This window comes from Carassius carassius, chromosome 10 (assembly GCF_963082965.1).
Source record: "Carassius carassius chromosome 10, fCarCar2.1, whole genome shotgun sequence".
Lineage (NCBI taxonomy): Eukaryota > Metazoa > Chordata > Actinopteri > Cypriniformes > Cyprinidae > Carassius > Carassius carassius.
The window spans coordinates 11131646-11150198 of NC_081764.1; the positions used below are offsets into that span (position 1 = coordinate 11131646).

Here is an 18553-nt window from a genome sequence, read left to right on the forward strand (position 1 = left end):
TAAGCCAGTACGAGTCGTGCAGGTCATTATGAGGATTTTATTAAACCCTTTATGTTAGTGTTTGAGAGGAATGAACTGGCCTGGAAATCCCACACGAGTCTAAAGCCACAGTAGATTGAACCTGAACCATGTTAACCTGAAACAATGGCAAACTGACTACATATTTGGAGATTTCAAATATTATATATCAGGCATAATTAAAACTACATAATATATGTATATATATATATATATGTATGTAAGATGCATGTAAGTTGACAAAATATTGGTCAATATATCTGAAATGCACATTTTTTTTGTAGTGACATACAGTAATTTTACATTTTCTATTTTTGTAGATTGTATGTTAGCTTTGGTGTTTTTATTGCCAAATACAAAGTGTCTTTATATATATTTATAATACATTTATATATATATATATATATATATATGTATTATAAATGTATATAAAAGGTTTTTTTTGTTGTTTTTTTAGAAACCTGCATTGAATTTTTCCAATTTAAACAAGCAATTTATTCTCTATGAACACACGAAAATACACATATAAATTCAAAAATTCTAATCAAGAAAATTATACAATTTACTAGAGAAATTTGGTTTCAGTTTATTAACAGAAATGAACATTTATAACATGGGAATGAGACCTCTCATTAACACATGGCACAATCAAATTATATACATTCCATTAGGAGAACAGTGCAGACACATATAGGAGGAGGAGAGAATACAGTGACCGACAACCTAAAAACAACCCCTGCTCAGGCTTCCACTGACCAAGAAAACTAAATATCCTGTTCAGTTAAAAAGGTTTTTTAAAGAAACACTGCTGTTTTCAAATAAAGAGGAGAAGCTAAAGTTCATAATACTACTTCTTTAACACAAATTCGATCAGGAGTCAGTCAGGAGTCGTCTACCACAGTGCTAGGCTAAGCAGTCTGTCCTCTGTAATAAAACATGAACACAATGTTTAACAAAGAGATGTGTAGTTTCTCCTGGCTTCCTGGTTCTCTTCACAACAAAGATAAAAATAAAATAAAAAATCTCTATCTTGCTTTTCACCTGCTTAATAGTGCTTTAAAAAGTTAATTGCACATAATGATATACACTTATTACTCTTCTTTTAGATGTATTTGTGTCTATACACATATTAATAAGTGAGATTAAAACGGACAACTTCGGTTCAGTTTTCATTTAAACTTCTTTTGTCAGCTTATTGTCAAAACAACTGTGTGTGTGTGTGTGTCTGCCTGTGTGTGTGTGTGTGTGTGTGTGTGTGTGTATGTTTGTGGAACGGAGATAAACCAGAGGTTAAGAGTTCAGTGGCCTGTCAAGTAATCCTGCGTGGAGTCGGAAGCAAAGGAGTCTGCATCCTCATTGTCAGAGTCGTCGCTGCTGTCATCTGCGGCCGGCTCACCACTTAAAGCAATCCGTGCGTAATCATCTGTGTCAATTGACTTGCAGAAGTGAATGGCGTATTTTAGTTTCTCCTCCAAGACTAGCCTACAGGAGTAGCGAGGCAACTTGAGCAGGAAGAAGCAGGTGTAGGACTCTGGGAGGAAGTGGTCGGGTGGGTTGTATTTATCCAGAACCTGGTCAAATAGGACAAACACTCTAAAAATGAGCACTAATATTTATTTAGATATTATTTTTTATATACATAGAAAAAAACAAGATTTGAGGAAAAACTCAAAAGTCTGAGTTTTCATCTCATTATTTTAACATTTTCCCTCTGAATTCTGAATTTTATTAAAATTTCGCCACTGAGGAAAAAAAAAAAAAAGAATATCTTGCAATTGTGAGTTTATATTGTACAATTCTGACTTTTCTTCTAAGAATTACGAGAAGGAAGTCAGAACTTATATAAATGCATAACTGCCTGATTAAAAAAAGCATAATTAAGCAACTTAAGAAAATAAATAAAAATCAACTTTTCGTAAAAATAACATTGTTCTTTTGAAATTTCTACTCCACATTTTATAATTTCCGCAAAAAAAATATTATTTCATTAATAATAATAATATGAAATGTTTCTTGATCTACAAATAAGCATATTAGAATGATTTCTGAAGGATCATGTGACACAAGTTACCTGCACTACAAAGTCTCGTCCACGGAAGTCTGCAATGGTCCTGGGGAGGCGCGTGCGACCCCAGACGAACCTGAGGAAGAGCGAGCGCTCCGTGTTGGAGAAAGACTCCATCACCTCCCAGAACCACTGGATGAGAGGAGCAGTGGGTTCCACCCCCTTATATGTGGCCACTGATTTGAGCAGGTGCAGGGGGATGTCTGGACTGCCACACACCTAAACACCACAAACAAGTGATGTGGAGTCTAATAAGAATTCATGATGACATATTAGCTCAGTCTGCATTAATGCTGAAGACACACTCACTCACCATGGTCTCCAGCTCATAGCCAGTAAAGAGAGAGAGCAGAGGCACTGGTACAACACGTGCCATTCCTTCCCTTACTGCAGACACCTGCTCATCGAACTCATGCAGCCTGGAAGAACAAAACAACATACCATACATAATAAAATTCATTTTATTCATGAACACTTTTACCACAGAATTGGTTGCTAACACTTTTTTTTTTCAGCAGATTGTTCACACCTGTAGTTTATTGCTAGCCGCACATATTCGCTGCGGTTCTCTAGGCTAATGTGGGGATGTTTGGAGCTGAGCTGGACTTCCTGTCCACAAGCGCTGGGCACAGTGAAGGGCAGAGGCATAGCTTCAAACTCCTCTGCAGACGCCTCATTATCTCTGATATACATCAGACCGGGAATGAAGTCCTTGTCCACCTAAAACACAAAAAAGGGTGAGATCAGATGGAAAATGTTGTGAAAAGCAAGCATGTATATGTATATATATTAGTGGTGGGCATAGATACATTTTTTTAATCTAGATTAATCTCACTGTGATCTTGAAATTAATCTAGATTAATCTAGATTAAAATGGCTCATTCGAATTCTGCCGAAGGCATTCAGAATAAGTGTGTTACCCAAATAAAATTGACAAACAGTAAGTCTTTGAGGAGGGGTTTATCAAGCTAGGTGGTGCATTAGAAAAGGGGCTCATCTCCTGTTTCCAAAATGCATCACAAAGTGCTTGAAAAAGCTGTAAACTAATTCCACATTGCACAAGGTGTAAACAACCTTATGCCTGTTTCACACATACTCAGTCTGCAGTGCATATGCGTTTCATATTTTTTTACGCACTCATGTTAATGGATTCCAGTTGCGTTCACAGAGCGTTGCGTCTGCAGCAGTGCAGCGATCGTTTACGTACCGAGTAGCAGACTGCAAACGCGTCCTGTGTGAAAGTACATCGAGTCCGTGCTGCACCACATACTTAACGCACTCAGACTGCATACGCACTGCAGACGGAGTATGTGTGAAACAGGCGTGAGCAGGGCCGTAGCTGGGGTCAGCGGGGACCCGGTGAAGGTTGTACCAGTGGGCCCTGTTTGAAATTGTTTCATTTGTATGTTCGTTTATTTTTATTTATTAGTGCTATTTACACAATGTTTAAGTTTTTTTCAAGTTTGTAGGTGTCAAGGTACAGAAACCAAATAATTAAATGTAAAATAACACTGGATAGTCTTCAATGTAAAAATGAAACATACAATCAAACCTACATTTTTTCTGACACCTTAACATTTCTCACATTATTACAGTTTTGCTATATATATCATAAATTATATCTGGTGTTAAAACTACAAAGTAATTCAGTCAAGAGCAGTGAGTGATTTTCTTTCTTTCATTTTCTTGGATTAACATTACAGCAGCCAGTAGCTAAATTAGGCGCGGTCACTTTAAGAGACAATGAACGCATCCAATATAATACACATCCCATTTTTTTCCTCAACCGTTTACTTTCACTTAAGAAATAACTGACAGTTTTTTCGAGCATAATTTCCAAGGTGGATATTTTGACATATTTTGTATGTATTTGTCGGCACAAGAGCAAAAATAAGCAAACTCGATGTTCAAGTGTTATGAGACGCCTTTCTCTGCGTGAGCCCTGAACACCAGAACACCGTGCGTACTGAATTGGGCTCTTTCACATCTTTTTGTTTGTTCAAACTGCGATTTGTATTTGTTCGTTCAGGTGCAGGAGGGACTTTGAGGAGAACTTCGCAGAAGAGAGCTATATACACACACACACACACACACACACACACACACACACACACACACACACATACATATACACACACACACACACAAACATACTATAATTTCAAAGTTCCTTCAACAAAAATGACTGAATATAATCTAAACCTGTGCAATTTACTAGAAAAGGAATGAAAAGAATGTGTGTGTGTTTTTGATTGCATCACAGTCAGTGTCTCACTCTTGTCTTGTGCTCCGCAATCTCTCTTTTTAACCTTTCTAATATCTCCAGGCAAAAGTAACAAACAACAGTTGCTCTGTGAGCAAGAGACATCCTGCGCTGAAAAACGCCATCACTGCAGACGTCCCAGCAACACATGATCTCAGCATGAATGCAGGAGACGCATACACCCATTCATTTTCACGTGCATGTGCACACACTCACCCACAAGCTTTATATCTCTGACAGCACATCTCAGAGATCATTAAATAATATATACATATAAGTGAGTATAGAAAAGAATCACCCCCCACCCCCAAAAAAATAAATAATCACATTTTGTTGATTTGCAGCCTGAAATGAAGACAGACACAGTCTATCGGCCCAACCCTAATGTCAAGAAATAAATGAAAAGATGGGGGGCTATTTCCAGAAAGCAGGAAAAAAACTTACCATAAAACTTCATCTTTCGGCTGATTAATCTTAACCTTTAAGTTTTAATTTTGTATTCGTTTTAGTTGACAATAATAACCCTGGATTCACTCACACCCATGGCCCTACCTCACTCAGATCTGCGATGGTCAGATTCATGCCTGCCAGCTGTTTCCACACGGGTTCAGCCAGGTACAGACTTAGAGGACTTCCTGTACGGATTGCTATGCCCAGAAGCACTCCTATACACAAATAAAAGAAGTGAGCATGGTATATCAATAGATCTAAAGGTGGGACATTCTACAGCTATTTCCTCAAGTCTTGAAAGTATTTTCAATGTAGGAAACACAATTGGAAGGTACCTAGGAAGCGGAACATGCTGATGTGCAGAGGGGACTTGGCAGCTGGGTTGAGCAGGAAGCAATCTCTGTTTGCTCCCGACTCGTCCCGGCCGTTAGGAGTGACGATGAGGAGAGGAGTGAGACCGTTCTGTAGTTCCTCACACATTTCTGCGATAGATTCACTGTATCCACCACCACAGTCATCGACTGACTCTCCTACAAACACAAAGGGTCAAAAACAAGACCCAAGGGCCATTTTTCCTCTACATGCTGCCATCTTTTATCCTCCTCTAAATATAAACTCACCCACAAACTTGACCTTCCAGACCCGGTGTGGCAGCAGCAAACTGTCAGGGCTGAAAGAGCTCATCTTAGCACACATCTGCCCAAATACTGACTTGGTGCCATCTGGTCCTGCCAGTCCTCCTTTACTGCGGGAACGCTTGACCTGATCGAGAGAATGTTGGATAAATGAATATAACTTATTACCGGCTTCTCCACACAGCATTTCTGCTCTGATCTATAAACTCTACTCTATTGGTTTCTGGTTGTGAGACTTGCCAGATCACTGCCAGGCTCCAAAGGCCCTACTACAGGGCCAATGGTCCATGAACAAACACATTTGGAGGTAAACCTCATGCTGAGCAGATTCAAAAACAAATCACACAGGATGCTTTATGAACAAATCTCTCAAAATATTAAGATTTATTGCTGCTAATTCTCACTCAAATGATAGCTAAAATAAAAAAGGATGGTAATAATCATATGGTGTACATAGTACATGTGTGTGCATGCTGACAGGAAGGAGCAGAGAAGGCAACAGTAATTACGGTGATTAGGAAAAGAAGACAATTTTACAGAGGACCTGCTAGCTATTTTTGCCCATTAAAAGTGATTGTTCATTTTGGATCCTGTTTTACACTCTAATGAACTCTCAAAACCAAGTGGGAAATGCAAGCAAACATTAGCTTTGGAGATTAAATAACATGCACTTTGGAACATAAATACATGGTTTAAAATTACAACAAAAGAATGACTGTCTGAGAGCAAATTTAATGTATTTTTTTATATATGGTTGGAACATAACAACATACCTACTTTAAATTTACTGACATAAGAACCTGTTTGCTAACATATTTTAAATATGCAAAAAAGTGAGGTTTATTTCATGTCAAAGTAGGATACAGTTGAATGCAAATCTCAAACCTCATTTGAAGTAAATACAAGTGTACCTGTATCCTGTTTAGCTCCACCACTGGCCCGTGTTGTCGGTCTCGAACCATAGTGGCTTGAACCACCTTACGGAATGCTGCCTCCTACAGATATTTAAAACAAGTATTAATAAATATAATCAGGAACTGTAATTTAAAACATTATCCAAATACGATCCAAAAGCATATTCTTACCTTGCCCTGCGAAATAAGAATTCCACGCAGTGTGTCAAAGCCAACGGATACGCCGCGTCCAGTTTCACCCAGTCGTCCTTCTAGGTCAAACATTGGGATACAGGGGCAGAAGAGCTCAGAGATTTGGTGCAGTAGCAGTAATCGGTTCCTCAGGCCTATGATGGCGATCTCCTGCAGGTGGTTGTACTCCATAGGAACCTACAGACAGACATTTAATCACTTAAACACAACATTTAATCAGTGGTGGACAGTACGTTTTTTTACTTTAAAATACTTTTAAAATTTGCACTGAATGATTCTTTCGCGAATTGGATCAGATTGCAGCTGTTCTCAAATCAGCTACTCGCTGATTCAAATGATCCGGTCCAAGCGAGTCTCAAGTTAACAACTCACTGAATTCACAAGTCTGACTCAAAAGAACGGGAGATCCTTGGTGCTTGAGTGTGCGCGCAACTGATGCCATTAAAAATAAGTTATTAAATGCCAAACTTTAGCATTTAGTAAATGAAAATCCTATTTAGGTCATGAGTGTCCATTGCTTGCAAACTAAAACTGCTGTAAAAGTGCTGTTTAAGCCCACTGTATACATTTTTTGAACGCAGCCATGTCAATTTTTTGTGTATTACCCTCTAAATGGGGTAGGTTTTATTTAAAAACTAAACATAACGTAAAACAACGCAAAGTAATGCTCATAAATCTATCCCGCTGCCATAGCACTTTCAAATGATGTAAAAGTACCATGTCTATTTGATTTTTTTTATTGAAATGCTCACACATTTTAACCAATGCTACTCTGTGTTTTTATATTGTGCATTTATATTTAGAAACACAAATTTAGTTTTTCCTCTATTTCTATATTATATTATATGATATATTTTGTTATTTTGCACACTTAAATTATCAGTAATCATCAAAAATGGGTACTTTTACCCAAGTAAAAACTGAAAAGGAGTAGTTAATACTTTTACTGGAGTAATATTTTATTAGTATATCTGTACTTTTACTCAAGTATTTGATTTGTGTACTTCGTCCTATTTTGAATTGAATATGTTCAAAAGGTTAAACTATAAAATATTTAGTTCTTTGAGATTGAGATTTTGTAGTCGTGTGTGATTCAACTTTAGTGTGGTACAGTACCTGAGCAGGCAGTTTTCCAGCATTGGTAGGTTTGCTAGTGGACCAGGCAAGTGTGTGTGCAGAGCCACAAGCCACACGGTTGATCTTCTTGCCCTGCAGTGCTCCCACGAGCCTGGGCCGCTGAATAGCATTGGTGGTCCCATCACCCAGCTGACCCTCATCATTATCACCCCATGTGTACACTTCACCTGTGTGTTTAAATTCACGTCCTTAGCAAATACAAACAGGCATGCAGAATATGCCAGACAAAGGAAAACCTGATATCTATTTTATATCAACATGTTATATGACTTAACACCCAGATGACCTACCATCCTCTGTGCAGCATACACAGTGAAGGGAACCAGTTGCTATGGCAACGACCTTCTTGCCTTGCAAACCCTGGACCTGCCTGGGTCTGCGTACATGATCATCCGAGCCATGTCCCAGTCTGTGGTAGTCTCCTTTCCCCCTAAAACACACATAAACATTTAAATAACACGTTTTCACTAAATAAAAGCTTGGTTTATCTACATTATGGGATTGATTACCATGTGTAAACTGCTCCAGACTTTGTGAGCGCCACAGAGAACTGAGAGCCACATTCCACTTTCACAACACCCAATCCGGTTAACGAGTCAATCTGAGCAGAGAAACAGAGAATGAGATCTGAATATTCATACTGTAATCACTAACCAGAAAGCCTTTGATGCTTGAGTAACTACACCAGCAGTCCCACCTTCATAGGCACTTTACATCCATCACTTCCTCCTCGACCCAGCTTGCCATAGTCTCCATCCCCCCATGACCAGACCATGTCATCATCAGTCAGACACAGGGTCTGGGCGTCCCCACTGCCACATCCAACGTCTATCACCCGGTGACCCTGCAGAGCCTCCACCTATAAACATGCACAAGCAATTCACAGAATATACAGTCTTAGGGAGTCTAGATGATACTAACTAAACCAAATTTAGCAGCAGTTTTCAAAATATTCTAGATCCAAAAAAATTCAACTACCACTGACTGATTTCAGAGAATAAGTTTGTTTAGTTAGTTATTAATTCTAATACTAATAAAAAAAGATGTAAATATAATACATTATATTATGATAATTATATAATTAATCATAATTTTTCCAGTTGCTCTTAAAAAATAAAAATAAAATAAAAAGAATATATATATATATATATATTTTTTTTTTTTTCTTTTTGTTTTTTTTTGAGATTGTACACAACAATTGCTGAATCACCATTTTAGAGCAGATATAATATAATATTGTATTACAAAAGTCTAACAATATTAAGTAATGCAAATTTTATTAAATACAGTTATGTATCATGGTTTTGTAAAATAATTACAAAAATCTATATTTTACGAGATGTAAATTTGTGTTATTTTCTATTTGCAATCTTTTTTTTGGCAAACAAATATGCATAACTCGCAATAAACACACCAGTTTTGGTTTAAGCTGGTCCTCACTGTCTCCATGACCCAGGCGACCATAACGACCTTTGCCCCATGTGTAGAGCTCTCCGCTGGCTGTGATGCAGGCACTATGGGCCCCACCGGCTGCAATGTCCACCACCTCCACCCCTCTGAGAGACTCAATCACGCGTGGACGGTCACATGGGCTGGGAAAAAGACAGCACTACCAGTCACACAAACTGCACTTCTTGGTATAAGCTGCTAAACCGAATCAGTAATAGTCTAGCGCACATACTTGAGTGGGTACTGTGGTATGATACAGTCATATCCCATAGTACAGAATTCAGAAATCACATGGTACTCAAAAACACTTCTAAAGAATACCTTGGTACCAGTTTTAAAAATCATGGTATCATGTCCAAAAATGTGCTTTTCTTTCAGCATTTGTCTTCACAGTGAAAATAGGAAACTGTTAAATACTGAAAATTAAGTATGTAGAAGGTCACTACATGAGATGAACCAAAGGTGCCCATGTGAAAGGACAACTGTAGTAACCACAGCATGGGGCTGACCTTCTGTTTCCATGTCCCAGTTTTCCATCTTCAGCCTCTCCCCAGGAGTACAGTTCTCCTTCAGAGGAGAGAGCCAAGCAGTGCTTCCCGCCAGAGTTCACAGCCACCTTCCGGATGAAAACATGCTGGATCGACTCCAGCAGGGTCGGAGTGGAGACGGACTCTGTGCCTCCTATTCCCAGTCGACCGCCAGCACCATATCCTGTAGCATACAGCTAAGGACAACACAGACAAGTTACGAAGGACATTATTCAGCTGACAGAGTGACTAAAACTAGAGATTATAGCAACTGCTGAATATACAACATTGGTCTATATTTAAGTAAACAAAAAGGGATTTGTATTGAAGAACTTAAACCTTTACTGGCTTGGAACTACACATTTTTTTGATTGTAAGAAGCTAATTAAGCCTTACTTTCCCATCAGCAGTTACAGCAAACAGGGTCTGCTCTCCACCGATCAGCTGAACAGGTCTCAGTGTGGCTAGAGCTTCTGTTGGTGTTGGAACCTTGACTTTTGCTCCTTCAATACCACCTAACTGACCCCGGTGGTTGTGTCCCCAGCCGTAGATGGTCCCACTGCCACCGGCTGAGAGCGTCCAATCATCTGGCCGTCTAGTGAACCAAAACAGACATTGAGAAATAAAAATTAAAAAAGACTTAGATTATGAATCCCACCCATTTTAAAATGCTTAAAGGGTCACCAAGTCATGTTTGCTTTTGTTTCACTACCTAAAGCAACAGCAGTCTCGGATTTGTGAAGTTGATTTACCTGTTCATCCACAGAACTAACTGCTCATCCTGCTCCCTCTTAAACAGGTCGTGACTCTCATGGACTGTGTTCATGTTTTCATAGTCTGCCATGAGCTCACGGATTTTCTTTGCCACCTGGTGGAAAAATGGGAAACATTTACAGAACATAAACACAACAGCTCTCCGTAAAGTAAGTAATTTCAAACCAATCTTAGAAGTCCCTACCTCATCCAGGAAAGGACGGGGCAAAGGCGTCCTCTTGTCTAGAGCCACTAACACTCTTGAGGCAGTACAATAGCGGCGGAACCAAGCCCACTTGTGTGTTTCAGCACAGCATGGAAGAGTGTCCAACTCCAGGTCACATGCAAGTGCCACCAACACCTACACAGGACAAGTAAAAAAAAATATTTTAGGAAACCTTGTACTGCAATCTTACCATGTCCATCTGTTAGGGAGACAAAAAACATACCTTGAAGAAAGGACTGTGGAGCAGCTGTTTGCCACCTCTGACTACAGGTTCCTCATACTCATACTGTCTTTGTAAAGCCTCGGGAAGTCCTTTCACCAGAGCAGCTAGTGCACTTCCTGTAAAACTCTACACAACATTCAATACAAGTCATGTCAATTTTTATGTTTATTTATTTATTCACTTATTTATTTAATTATATAGAACACTGTCTAACCACAGAGCGAGCCTCTCCTTCACTGTCTCCTAAGAGGCGGTTGATGTTTATGGATTGACCATATTCAGTGGTTAGGAGCTTGCGGAGCCTCTGCAGGGCCCACATACGATGACCAGCCGCTGGACAAGCACAGAGACAATATTGAATAATGATTATAAAACATTCTAAAAATTCTAAAACATAATTGTATTAATTCTAAATATAAAAATAAATTATTAGAAATAAAATATAATAATATAATATCTAACAATTAGGGCTGCCCCCTAATCGTCGACCAACTATTAGTCGACTAGAAGAGGCTTAGACGTTAACATTTTTTTAGTCACTCAGTAGCAGGGACAAAAAAATTTATTAATAATTTCCACAGAGAGGTGCAAAGTCACGTATCCCATAGGAAACAGATTATTAATAGCTGGTACAGTACAGCGTTCAGGACATCCACACAGTCATTTTGTTTGGGACCTCAAATGTGGCTTTTCATCCGAAACATGCAAGTAGTAGCGACATTACATGGCCGCTTGCTGGAAAGTTAACCTAGAAAAATATGTGTCATTTAAGTGTTTGTGTGGAAGCTAAATATTAGCACGCTCACTCTGTGCAATCATTTGTTTTTAACTTAAAATACTCACAGACTCAGTAACAGCTTTTGAATCTGTAAAAGGATCCTTTCATTTGCGTGCAATAACAACAAAACGTTGTGCTTTTGTAAAATGATGAAAGAAAACAGGGTCCGCTTTTTACCGTCTAGGTCTCTGTGAACTTGAGCGCAAGCATAATGCTGATAAGCTATTGGCAATTAAAGGCTCATTATTATGAATTATATGGTTTATTAATATAAACGTGCAATTATTTGAATAAAAATCACTTTAAATTAACCACTATTTGTCAATCAGAAAAATCTTTAGTCGAGGGCAGCCCTAATAATAATAATAATAATAATAATAGAATAGAAAAAATTTTTCAAAGGCTCCTCTCTTACCCAAGGCACTGAGCTGGGCACATGCAGCAAGTGAGGCTGCCAACCTTGGAACAATGCTACGGTTTGAAGCAAAGTTCAGGCGAAAGTCCAGCAGACATGTTACTAAATCCATCGAAGGGCAGGACAGAATACAACGGTCTGACAGGAGGTCTTTCGGACCTGCAGGTAAATCAATAAAAGATCAAGCATATGAAGTATGTACAATGAAGTGATATCATATTAAACTGATGTACCAGCAGCAGGCATGATGGGATAGACAGTGAAGCGCCATCCCCAGCCGTTAACAGAGCCATCACTGGTGAACTTCCATTTAAGCTCGTCTCCCGTAATCCTCAATTCACTGGACCAATCAGACCACTCCCGACCTAAAGGGGTGCAAACAGGTATTGGTTATGTGGCCAATGATCAAACTACTTTTTTTTTTTTTTTTTACTAGTGCTAAAACAAAAAGAATAAAGAATGTGACCTGATCGAACAGACACAATCCTATTGGCTCCGTCCATGATGGTAAGAGGGTCGTGTCTCCTTTCTGTTGAACACTGGCGATCAAATTCCACCCTCAATCCTTCAGCACCTAAAATAACCACACAAAAGATAAGGTTTTCATGTCTTAAAATCTCCTAATTCTTAAAGCTTCATAAAGCATATACACTACAGTCCAAACATTTTTTTTGAAAGAAATTAATTTTTTCTTCCATAAGGATGTTAAATTGAAGTGCAAATAAATAAATTAACAGTATAATGTTACAGTATAAAAAAAATCTGTGGTTTCAGTAGCACAACTAATTTCAACATTGAAAGCTGAGATGAAGGATCATGTGACAATGAAGACTAGAATAATGGCAGCTAAAAATTCAGCTTTGCCATTAAACAATTCAAGTATATTTTAAAATACATTTAAAAAATAGTTACTGCAAATTTTAATATTTCACAATTTCACATTTTTTTCTGAATATTTGGTCAAATAAAAGCAGCACTTGTGTGTCGGTTAATTTCCATCAACAATAAAATACTAGATTTTTTTCTGTGGTTTTGTTTTATTTGTCCAAATAAAAATAATAATGCTTTAGCAAGCACCATTAATGAGGTTGTGATGGCTGCAGAGATGCTGAATAAACAGAAAAACACAAGGTGACCTGGTATTTTCACAGTTCCGCTAGTGGAAGTGTCGTCGGTGTATGGATGACTGCTCTCCACCACCACAGGCTGCGATGACAGCCGTCCGCTTTGAGAATCAGTGGCTACGTCCTCCAACTCAGTCACACACAACTCCAGCAGCATATCTGCCACCTGTGTGCCAACAAACACATTTGGATAGGAGTACACAAAATTTCAATGATGAAACAATACCATTTTAGTTCGAAAAAGATGTAGTGAGTTACTAAAGAGGTTGATTTTTACCTGTGGGAAGGCTGAACCTAAGCCAGACAGCACAGCAGACAGCACCTCCTTGCCTTTATCGCCTGAGCGCAGAGACACGGCCAGTTTTAACAGGTCTACCAACACACGTGTGTCATCAGGAACCAGCAGACTGGTGAACTCATCCAGATATTGTTGCTCTGGGCCCACTGCTTTACTCTGGCTCTCAGAGTCCTGTTCCAATAAATCAAACCAGGCCACTGTAAATATCACTTTAGTTTATACAAGCAATTGAAGCAAATCAACATACAAATGTAATCCTTTTTAAACAGACTTGAAGTGTGCGCATTACATTTTAAAGATCAGGAACAAACATCAACAACGAATGATTAACAGGAACATTTCTATGACCGGCAGCCTGGAATTCATTTGGGTCATCTTATTATTTTTCCTCTACAATGCAGTCAAAGAGCCATACATTTAAAGTAACACCATGTTCCTTAATAAAAAAAAAAAAAAAGTAAAATAAATATGAACGCTAGCTTGGTCAAACAATGAAATAATAAATCCCTTCTATTAAACAAAACAAGAAACACACCATCAAAAATTGTGACATGCATCCATAAACACAATTCATTATAGCAGTATAAGAAATTAGGTTTTAAAATAGCAGGCTGATGCTGCTATAAAAAAAATTATAAATGCAATAAATTGACAAATAATTAAAATAATATGGACAAACTCATTGACGAATACTCAAATACAGTGAAAAATAAATGTTTGACTTCATAAAACCAAATGCATCCAAGCATGTGAGACTCACCTCTTTGGTTTTGGTCATGGTCTCAGCAATGATGCTGGCAGCACCAGGGTCATCTGTGACTGGGATAAAGGGGCGAGATGAAGCAGAGGCAGTGGAAGGGGTCACCGCTGATGAAGGGGTAGTGGCATCCTCAGAAGTGGTCACCTAGAGCGCAATATACCATATGACAACATGAGCTAGCGAAATACACAGCATATACTGTTGTTTTGGACATTTGAATGATTGTGTTTTTAAAGAAAAAAATAACAACAAAAAATATTACAGAATATTTACTATATAATAAAAAAAAAAAAAGTACAGCAATTGTGAATGAACGGTAAGCACTACTCACCTCTCCTCGTTTGTCCATCCAGGGGTGCGGACTGACCCTCTCCTCTGTTTCTGAGGGCAGGACTGGACCCTCAGCCTCACAGGGGCTGGAGGCCGATGAACAATCTGAAGGGGGCACTGGAGAGCTTGAGGGACACTCCAGAGGCACCATAAAGGCAGGCATCAATGCCCCCACCACTGCATCTCTGTGTGACATGAGAGCAATTAAGTGATGCCAGAGCTTTTATTTTATTTTATGGAGCAGAAAACAATCAATCTGGAATGCAGAGTAGTTCTAATGACCTAAATATATGCTTTAAGGTTGTACCTGGCATACATGATCTGTAGGGCAGAGAGGACATGGGACAAGGCCTGCTGTTTGGCCAGATTACCATCCAGAGAGAGCAGAATCTTTGCCAGAGACGGCCGGTTGGGCTTTGCATTGTTCACACCATTGAACTTATTATTTAGTAAAGATGGATCACTGTCTGATGGGACACCTATAACAAAAAACACCCCAAAAAACTTTAACTTTAAGCAACAGGCACACAACAAAAGGAAAATCAATGTAGATTGGGTGGAAATTACCAAGGTAAGAGGCTCCCAGAGAGTCTCTAGCAGTCTGGAAGAGGACAGGCTCATGGACGGAAGGTGTGGTGACATCTACAGTGGTCCAGGCCACGCTGTGAGAGGAGCCGCAGGCCACACGGGTAATTTTCTGCCCTTCTAGACCCTGCACCAGTGTAGGCTTCCTGTTGACTGTGGTTGTGCCGTTCCCCTGCTGCCCATGGTCATTATCCCCCCATGCGTACACCTACCCAAACAACACTTCATCTTACACAAGCACTAAAGTGAACAACTGTTCATCAGCAAAAGGTGAGTCTTCTTTACCATGCAGCACGAGTTGTTAAATGTGCCAAAATAAAAAGCAGGAGGAAGTTGCTCTTGTGCTACTCCTCTACACCACCAAGCAGCTAAATGTAAAAAACCAAGCCTACAGCGCACCTGTCCAGTGTCTGTGACAGCCAGGCAGTGCAGGGCCCCTACAGCCACGTGAACAATCTTCTTTCCCCTCAGTCCTTCAACCATCTGGGGTTTGCGCACGTGAACATCTGTGCCATGACCCAGTCGGAAGTAATCCCCCTTACCCCTGCACAATGCAACAGCAGCATGTTAAAAAGTTTCACTGAGCAAAAAAGCTATTTTTAATATATCCCATGATATTCTTACCAGGTCCAGACAACTCCAGATTTGGTGAGGGCAAGGGAAAATTGAGCTCCACATTCGATCTGACACACCCCCTGCCCATTTAGACGCTCAATGTTTTGAGGAATGTTACAGCCTTCACTTCCGCCACGGCCCAGCTTCCCAAAGTCTCCATCTCCCCATGAGAACACCAGTCCTAAAGAATATACAAAAACATAAATTCATACATCCGAAACAACAAAAAAACGGAACTAAAGAAACAAAATCAAACCAAATGAAGCTAAGCGAAACCAAACAAAACCTTGGGTCGTTATCACACCAGGCGAATGAAACTAAAGCAAACAGAGCTAAATGAAACTAAATGAGAACAATCCAAACTAAAAACAAGGCCAAACAAAACCAAACTAAACAAAAAAAGGCCAAACAAAACCAAACTAAACAGAACCAAATGAAACTAAACACTACTAAATGGAAACTCACCAAATGAAACCAAATTAAGCTAACCTAAACTAGACAAACCCTGATAAACCTAAACAAAACCAAGGCCAAACAAAACCAGACAGATAAAAAATAAATGTAAACACTGAAACTGAACTAAAAACGAAACCAAAAGAAAGAAAGAAAAAAACAAAAAACAAATGAACCTCACATTAAATCCACAAAACAAAAAGCTGGTTTATACCTTCATCTGTAAGGGCAAGGGTCTGGGCATCTCGACTTCCGCAAGCCACCTGGACAACACGATGGCCTAAAAGCACTTTGACCTGCAAACCAGACACAGAGAAGTTTGATCTAGTGCATCGAAGGATACATACAGCATCCAGTGAATTTAAACTGCACAAGGAGAATAAACAAAGTCATCTTAAAGCAACTCCATCCACTTTGTACTCATCTTGTTACTTGTTGTTACATATCTTCTACGTAGAAATAGACATACAAGTGCTGCTACTATCTACAGAAATTGGGCATGACTTAAATCTTCAAAGATTCTGTCACAATTAATTTTCAATTACATATTAAAAAAAATTTATATTATATAAGATGTTTCTCCATTGTGCATTGCACATCACCTCCACCCAATATATAGGGATTCCTCTGCAAATATGGTAAAAATATGGTAACCATGCAGTTCAAAACAGAGAGGTCTGAGTTTACTGACGTAAGTAAAACAAATACCAGTTTGGGTCTGAGCTGAGTGGTGTTGTCCCCATGGCCCAGCCGGCCATATTCACCCAGACCCCAGCTGTACAGTTCACCACTGGAGGTGATGGCGGCACTATGAGAGCTACCACAGGCAATATCTCGTATGCGCTTTGTTTTCAATGCCTCAATTAGCCGTGGCTTATCACAGTTCCTGGGAAAAGAGAAAAAAAGAAAATTCTCATCAGATCCCTCTATATACCTTCCACATATTCTACATTCCTACTGGAAGAGGTATAAATAACCTACATTCGACTGAAATGCCCAAGCTTGCCATCATCTCCTTCACCCCAAGAGAATACTTTTCCATCCACAGTCAACGCCATGGCATGCCTTCCACCTGAACACAAAGTTTATACACTTTGAACAACACATTCTGACAGCAAAGGACATTTACATTTAAATGGAAAAAGCACATACCTGAATGTACAGCAACTTTCTTCACCACATAGTTGCTGAGGGCAGAAATCTGTCTTGGTATGGGGATTGTTCCACTGGACAGTCCTAAACCAAGTCTTCCGTTAGTGGCCTCTCCACAGGCATAAACTTTGCCTTCAGCCGTTACTGTAAAGACAAAGAAGCAATCATTCATTTGGTTAAAAGAGTATAGTGTCATACTCTAATTGCATCTAATTGCTAAATAATATGCATCCAACGCTAATAAAACAGTAATTTTATATTTAAAATCCAATTTGAGAGTCACACTGGTGGTCATGTATCATATTGATGTTGCTGCAATTTTGCAAAAGCAAAATGATACACAAGGCAATGTGTTACAGTGCTTTTTACCAACTTGCATCATAGACGAAGGGTTGGAACTTAAATTTCATAGACCACTTAACTGCTGGTGCAATCAAAGTAACGCATGGCACTAAGAAGCCATTTTATATAATTATTTTTTTTTTTTTTATAAATACTCACCAGCAAAAAGACTTTTAGAGCCTCCAGCCACCTGCACTACATTCAGACCAGACATGGTCTCTGAGAATGATGGGACTTTGATCTGAGAGAAAAAAAAAACAAGAAAATAAGAAAATTATGCTATTCTAGACATCTATAGAAAAATATATTTTATATAAAATAAATCATTTTTTAAATAAAATTATATATTTTTTTAAATTACAAAACTGAATGCGTTTTTACACATTACTGACCTTAGAGCCCTTAAGCCCTCCAAGTTGGTCCTTATCGTTGAGACCCCAGACGAAGACTTTGGTTCTGATGGTGGCAGCGGACTCCAGTCCCGCCAACCTCTTTCGGGTTAGACTGCAAAAGGAGATGGAAAGAGAAACTAAGTAATGTACAAGTTAATGCTTCTTTAGGTTTATGCATTACCAAACCCACTAAAACACACACCTTCCAGTCGCTGTCTTCTCATCCTCCTCTTCCTCATTGTCAGATGCCAAAAAAGGCACAGTAGCCAGATCTTCATCCTCGGCGCGAACACGCCCAACAATGCTCAAGCCGTGGATTTTACAGTCAATCCCTGAACTCCGGCACTGTTTTATGGCAATCTCGATGTACCTGTGATACTGAACACACAAACACAAGAATACTCAACATTCCTAAAGAAACAGTCCAAAAGAAAATTCTCTCAAATACGAATTCAAA

The 18553-nt window shown here is 39.1% G+C and overlaps 1 protein-coding gene across 2 annotated transcripts in view; it reads right to left on the reverse strand.

The window, feature by feature from the left end:
• Positions 1-579: 579 nt before the first annotated feature.
• Positions 580-18553, reverse strand: part of LOC132151776 (E3 ubiquitin-protein ligase HERC2-like) — a 54119-nt gene continuing 36145 nt past the window's right edge. For both annotated transcript variants that reach the window (XM_059560135.1, XM_059560134.1), the window contains exons 56-93: positions 18299-18474; positions 18097-18208; positions 17864-17945; positions 17363-17506; positions 17192-17282; positions 16919-17096; positions 16425-16506; positions 15767-15938; positions 15542-15686; positions 15125-15350; positions 14865-15036; positions 14559-14742; positions 14228-14371; positions 13447-13638; positions 13182-13335; positions 12512-12619; positions 12279-12410; positions 12046-12204; positions 11067-11185; positions 10853-10978; positions 10609-10764; positions 10403-10518; positions 10047-10245; positions 9633-9847; positions 9089-9266; positions 8372-8533; positions 8184-8275; positions 7965-8104; positions 7654-7841; positions 6517-6714; positions 6343-6426; positions 5417-5558; positions 5132-5326; positions 4899-5011; positions 2613-2803; positions 2397-2502; positions 2090-2302; positions 580-1589 (exon numbers count right to left, since the gene is read on the reverse strand). In XM_059560135.1, coding sequence (XP_059416118.1) covers positions 1317-1589; positions 2090-2302; positions 2397-2502; positions 2613-2803; positions 4899-5011; positions 5132-5326; positions 5417-5558; positions 6343-6426; positions 6517-6714; positions 7654-7841; positions 7965-8104; positions 8184-8275; positions 8372-8533; positions 9089-9266; positions 9633-9847; positions 10047-10245; positions 10403-10518; positions 10609-10764; positions 10853-10978; positions 11067-11185; positions 12046-12204; positions 12279-12410; positions 12512-12619; positions 13182-13335; positions 13447-13638; positions 14228-14371; positions 14559-14742; positions 14865-15036; positions 15125-15350; positions 15542-15686; positions 15767-15938; positions 16425-16506; positions 16919-17096; positions 17192-17282; positions 17363-17506; positions 17864-17945; positions 18097-18208; positions 18299-18474 — 5859 coding nt within the window. In that variant the 3' untranslated portion in view covers positions 580-1316. The remainder of the gene's footprint in view (positions 1590-2089; positions 2303-2396; positions 2503-2612; positions 2804-4898; positions 5012-5131; positions 5327-5416; positions 5559-6342; positions 6427-6516; positions 6715-7653; positions 7842-7964; positions 8105-8183; positions 8276-8371; positions 8534-9088; positions 9267-9632; positions 9848-10046; positions 10246-10402; positions 10519-10608; positions 10765-10852; positions 10979-11066; positions 11186-12045; positions 12205-12278; positions 12411-12511; positions 12620-13181; positions 13336-13446; positions 13639-14227; positions 14372-14558; positions 14743-14864; positions 15037-15124; positions 15351-15541; positions 15687-15766; positions 15939-16424; positions 16507-16918; positions 17097-17191; positions 17283-17362; positions 17507-17863; positions 17946-18096; positions 18209-18298; positions 18475-18553) is intronic.